Source organism: Diachasmimorpha longicaudata, chromosome 12, assembly GCF_034640455.1.
Source record: "Diachasmimorpha longicaudata isolate KC_UGA_2023 chromosome 12, iyDiaLong2, whole genome shotgun sequence".
Lineage (NCBI taxonomy): Eukaryota > Metazoa > Arthropoda > Insecta > Hymenoptera > Braconidae > Diachasmimorpha > Diachasmimorpha longicaudata.
This window is the reverse complement of record NC_087236.1, coordinates 5440394-5446482: the sequence shown is the minus strand read 5'-3', so window position 1 is coordinate 5446482 and position 6089 is coordinate 5440394. Positions and strand designations below refer to the sequence as shown.

The 6089-nt window shown below is 42.6% G+C and overlaps 2 protein-coding genes across 2 annotated transcripts; both read right to left on the bottom strand.

Annotated features, from left to right (window-relative positions):
- Positions 1-250: 250 nt before the first annotated feature.
- On the bottom strand, positions 251-2232 carry LOC135168242 (dynein axonemal assembly factor 10). The gene is made up of 4 exons (XM_064132235.1): positions 1807-2232; positions 990-1490; positions 832-929; positions 251-560 (listed from the first exon to the last, which is right to left on the bottom strand). The coding sequence occupies exons 1-4, from the start codon at positions 2071-2073 to the stop codon at positions 353-355; spliced, it is 1074 nt and encodes a 357-aa protein (XP_063988305.1). The 5' UTR covers positions 2074-2232; the 3' UTR covers positions 251-352.
- Positions 2233-2574: 342 nt separating this feature from the next.
- On the bottom strand, positions 2575-6042 carry Cap-g (Chromosome associated protein G). The gene is made up of 2 exons (XM_064132221.1): positions 5750-6042; positions 2575-5421 (listed from the first exon to the last, which is right to left on the bottom strand). Exons 1-2 carry the CDS (start codon positions 5873-5875, stop codon positions 2689-2691), a joined length of 2859 nt encoding a protein of 952 aa, XP_063988291.1. The 5' UTR covers positions 5876-6042; the 3' UTR covers positions 2575-2688.
- Between the last annotated feature and the right edge of the window lie 47 nt (positions 6043-6089).

Here is a 6089-nt window from a genome sequence, read left to right as displayed (position 1 = left end):
AATTATTTGTTGGTGGAAAATTCAACAAAAAATATTCTGACCGATTTCACTTGGAATTTCGTAAGATTTTGTACTGTGAGGTATTTTTTTGTTGTAAAAATGTTCAATAAAAATTATTTTATATAAAAAATTAATAGATTTTCAACTATAATTAAAATTAAATGAATTAATTTCATTTATACTCAAAAAAATTATAATTAAAAGTCTCGATGTGAATTGAGAATCTTAAATTTTATTCTTTTAAATCTAATTATGATTCTTTCAGTTTATTGATTGCATAATTTAATTTAATTTAACTGTAAATCATTAGATAAATTGGGAATAGAATTTCTTTTATCGAGAAAATAATTTTTTAATAGAGATTGAGTTTTGTTGTGATTATGACTCTGAGGCACTGGTCGAAGGCGGTGCAGACGGCGAGGCCCTGTTTGTCTGGGCACCAATCTAATGAGCTGACTGGCTGACTAGATATTGTACTGTGTTGGAGGAGGCTCACGTCACCCACCACTCCCTGCTCAACTCCATCTGCATCCACTTGTTTTCTTTTCTCAGGATAGTTACTAAAATAAGTTCCAATGTTATGCGGAGGCGATGGGAGGGACCGTAGGGCCAAATTTATTTATAGAATATATTTGGACCAAAATAAATGACATAAACAAAGATGTGTTTTAAATGTCCCTCAGAGCCCTTCCAGATATTTTTTAAAGAGATTTTTCGAATATTTAATTGTTGGGATGACATCAATGGAATGTTATGGCAAATAAAAATATAAAATTATAAAATAATTCAGTGGGTCGTAGAAATTCGTGTTCTAATACTCCAGATACTTACTACTTCCAAAGACAAAGGGATCCACCTCCACCACAGGTCATGAAGATTTCGCGATTTTGCGGAAGATGTCTGACTAGCCAAACTGTGGATTTATGAGCCTGTGCATTGAAAAAAAAATTTTATAGCAAAAAATCAGTTATGCCGACTATCAATTATACCTTCTCAGTTAAGTAAGCAAATCCCTTCTTCGGATGCTGCGTCCTGAGATCAAAAAGATAGAGCTTGGACTCGAGTGTCGTAACCACGAGTTTATTCATCGGAATATCCTTTCTGTCGAACTCCAGACCGCACACCCCATTCTTGAGATTGCTCTCCCATCTGAGGGACATTGATTTGAGATCGAACATCTTGACATCTCCGTTGTCGTAGCCCGCAGCGACAACGCGTTCCTCGGAATTGTAAGAATTTCCAAAGGCAACTGTCCAGCAGTCACGACGAGACTCGCCCTCCTTGGGCTCCATAACAGCCACTGGTCGAACCTTTTGTCGAGGGTCCCAGACTTTGACACTGCCATCCCGAGAGCCAGTTACAATCTCTGGGGCACCACAGCCAACATTCTGACCACCCACGCCGTCAATGGCATTTATTATCTCACTGTGGGCATTTGCTGAGTAAATTGGGACGGATGGATCTTCTAAATTATAAATATTGAGTTTTCCCTTTGAGGGGGATGAAAATTACTTTTAGAATGCTCAGTCGTTTTATTCTTAGATCACCCCCAGAGGGTATCCACTCAAAAAACAAATTGGATCATTGATAATTTGTCTGAAATAAATAAAAAATAAATTTGAGAAGGAAGTTTGATATTTCTATCAATTCTTCTGTTTTTCCAAATTAAAATGGCTATTGAAGGCGTAAAATTCATAAATTATCCAGTCATCAGCCCAATGAGAATCCTGACCACCTTTTGAGTGAATACACCTGCTAGGAGGATCTCATAACACACATGCAGGTTCAACAAATGGCAAAACTAACCTTAAAATCACCGGTAGCTAAATATCTATCCCTGAGACTCGACGCCTTAAAGGTACCACATTTGATCGGGTTTGAGCGTTCAATATCCTTAATTAGTTTTAATTCACCACTGGAGACTTCGTAGATCTGTATGATACCAGTACCCCGGGGTCTCGAGCCCATAACCACAAATTTTGCACTGCAGGGAATCCATTTAGCATCGAATAAAGAATAATCCACGGATTTTTCGATGTGAGTTATTATCTGGGGCTTCTCTAGGCGATCCATTTTTCGGAATTATTTGAGCTACCGAGGATCATGCGTTCAGTGAAACATTTCCCAGGGATCGTCGATCACCAGGTTGCTTCGGGGTTTCGAATAAACAAACGCATCTGACATCTAGTGATGAATTTTCTGATTACCATTCATTCGAATAGTTGAGGGGAAAATCATTTCTTCAATGGTTAATATCTCCTGGGAAAATGAAGCGATTCGGATGAATCAAGTCTCATTATGAAGATGTTAAAAAAATGTGTGAAATGAAAAAAAAATTCTGATTTTCACTCAGCGGTTCCCCAGGTATCGATCATTGAACATTGTGCTTGAAAGTGGGGCTATAATGCACCATTTTTATGGGATAAGAGAATTGTTTAATAAAGTCAATAAAACAAATGAAATTCGAGTTTATATGTCATGAGGTCATTATTATCGTTTTATGAACTCCATTATGAAACTTCATCTGAATTTAATTTGATCGTGTAATCAGTCTTGTGTAATAAAAATGGAAAATTAAAAAATTCAGTAGATTTTCTATTGTTCAAATATTTATACAAAATTATAAAATTGCCGACATTCCTAGATTAAACAGATAGATTAATAGATTAAATCATGAAGATTCTACAATTATTTCTCTGGCTCATCCAGCTCCATTGGCTCCTGCAGCGATCTCTCTAGTTCAGCTTGTTGGCCATCACCCTGAGGAGCCTCAGGAGGATCTAACTGACTCCTGAACACTTCGAGAGCCCTGAGGGCAGCCCTTTGGTTCAAATTCACCAGTTCTATGACTTCATCAACAGCCTCTCTCATTCGATTCCTCATGTTATCGTCGTCACACCGAATGACCAAATGTTTCAGGGATTTCAGGAGAGTCTTGTCATCGATTTCCGATTCCTCATCAGTCATTTCCTTCAGGATATCAAAGGCTAGCTGATTGTGAGCTGTGTAGTTTTCCTTGCCTGGTTTATGAAGACTACTGCTGGTCAGGTCAATGATAAACTTAGCAACGTTGTAAGGATCGATGTCAGTACTGTTGTAAGGATTCTCCGCCAGCTTTTTCAGGGTTGGAATGAAGACCTGCTGGAGGCAGGTGTAACCGTCTGGTGCGAAACGAGGATAAAACCTGAAGAAATTGACGAGGGCCCCACGTAACTCCACGTCGTTTAGAGACACCGGATCGTAAAGACGAATAATCAGGGTGGACAGAAGAGTGTTGCTCTTCAGTTTTCCATGCAGAAGGAGCTTGCAGAAGCCCGTGACAGCCGCCGTTCGAATCTCCCTGTCCAAGTGATCAACCAGGTCCAGCAGAATTTTTATCAAATTGTGTCGGTTGTCACCAGCCTCTGTCTCCAGGCTCAACGTGGTGTCGGCAGTAGTATTGTACAACCTCGTCCCCTGTCGCCTGCTGTTCTCCGTGATATTTCCGCTGCTACTCGTATTCCTGTCCGTGCTGATCATATTCTGGAAATGATCGAGACCGTACCGCAAGAACATATCAAATATCACTTTGAGACAAATTTTCCAGACTTCCAGATTCTCGTGATCCGACGTCATCGCTACCAGGTACATCATCAGATGCTTCTTGGCAAGCTCACCATCGAGATGAAGACAAACACCTACTGCTTGCAGGGCTTGGGCTTGTACAGCACCATCTTCGTGGTCGATACTAGGAACTGCCAAATTATCGAAGAGACTCCTGAGGGTCGATGTGAGAGTTGTTATTGATGAGGCTTGGGCCATTGTGAACATGATCCTCAGGCATTTCAGCATCGTCTCAGGGTCATTCTTCGCCTCTTCCTGTGTCTGGGGAACGATCACTGTTCGGGATTTCGACAGCTGCTCGATTTGTTTCTTCAACGATTCCATTTCTTTCTCGACCTCCGCTGCCTCGGTGAATTTCTTCTCTCGGACGAGGAGATCTTGATCGTTTTGCCTTTCGAGGAGAGTATTTTTTAATCTCTGACACTGTATCACCCTCTCGCTGATTTCCTCATCAGTCACCTGCTCGACAACACTCTCAGTCTCCTGAGTAGGTACCCTGATCTCACTGATGACATGAGCAAGAGACGTCACCCGACTGGACACATCAGGGACAACTTTCTCATAATACTTGACAACACTTTCAATAATCTCAGTCGTGCATAGTTCACTCATCAACGTGTCCTCGATCAAAGTCCTGAGGTTTCCCCTCCCCACCTCGTCACCGAGATCATAAGTCTTGGTGATCTCGAACAGCTGCAGAAGTACGAACTTCTGCGACATCTTCAGAGTCTTCACATCTTTGTCCTCATCCCCCTGTTCCCTGGCCAGTTCCATCATGACCTCCTGGAAGTCTCTGATGTACCGACAGAAAGCCGACAGCTCTGGAATTAGATCCTGCAGTCGTTCACTCGCAGCTTCATCCCCAGACTTCTTGTGGAGATACTGAATAAAGCACCTCCAGAAGAAGACATTCTCCCCAGTGAGATCCTTAACTGGGATCAATTTGGCATCTCTGTTCAGTGGCAGTTGACTGAAGAGAGTGTCAAGGTTAGTCCTCTCGAAGAGAGTGTCCAACACGAGGGAGCCAAGTTTAGGCTCGATCTCCACATCCAGACCGTACAGAAACTTGCAGAAATCATTCTGGAAGCCATCCAGCCACATTGGAATAATCGTATTCCTGACAACCTTGCGCACACCCTCGGAATTGTCCTTCAGGCCAGTTCTCAGGACCAACTGGCGTTGTTTTATCGTCAGAGATTTCACTGTCACCTTCGAGAAGAAGAGGTGGGCACATCTTCTCACTGAGTCATCGATATCGCGGATCCTCTCCAGAACTGCCAGCAGGACTCTCTGATTTTTCCCTGTGCACTGGAGGACTGCCTTCCTCACCTCAGCACTGCCGTCCTTCGACAAATGAAAGATGTACATTTTAATGATGGGACAGTCGTGGCTGTTGGGGTCCTGCATCCTGTGAATCGCGTAGATCGCCATCACCCGGACCTTCGGGGATTTGTCCAGGAGGCACTCGGCCATCGCCTCTCGGATGCTCTCACACGTCTGGTCGCTCAGGTACGCGTCGTCATTCATCGACGTGAGGAGGAGATTTATGAAATAACAGCAGCGGTATCTCACTGCCATGGAAATTGCGTCGTGGTGCTTCAGGCAGAATTGAAGGAGGTTCCGCAGGAAGGGATTTAAATCGTCTTCATCGTCGTTCTCTGGGGCTGCTTCGTTCGACGAGTCTGGGGTTGGCTGCAGCATCATTGCGAATTTCGCTGTGAAGTTCAGGATGGCCTCTGTCGCCGGGTAATTCTCCATCGTGGTGAAGGAGTACTTCAGGCACCGCAGGAACTCGGAGATGAAAACGTCAAAGTCCGACTGGAAGTTAACGATTTTTAGCGACCAGGGGGACATGCAATATTTGACAGTTTCGAGGAATTGATCCAGGAAACTTCCGGGAAAAACATAATTTTCTTGGCTGACCATAACCTCAAATTGTTAGAGAACATCTAACATTTCTTTCAATTTAAAGACATCTTTTCAGCGTTGGAGATCACATTAGGATCACCACAATTAGGGCTTTGCTCCGAAATATAAAATGGTTGAGGAGAAATCTGTGAATAAACTATCGCAGCTCATGTCCTTCCAAGAAGTCAACGATTGTTGACACATAAAACATAGCAGAGATCAGAATAACCCCACTCACCGATTCATACAATTCTTTTAATTTTTTCATCAGTTTACGATGACCTTCCTTCTTCTTCTGGGCCTCATTCAGGATGAGAGTCATAACCTCCCTAACTTTCCGTGCGTTCGTCACCATTTTCGTCATATTGTCGGTCTGTATCACTGGACGAACTGTTTCATTTTACACTCAATGGTTATTCGATAAATAAATATTATTACTGGGATGACATGTCATATATTCGGACAATTAAAACCCAGACGACACAACATCACCCGAAGCCGCCAAAAATCCGTTATAAACAGGTCGATTTCAAATGCATTCTGACGTTCAGCCGACTGCGGCGCTGTCGTCGCTGCCG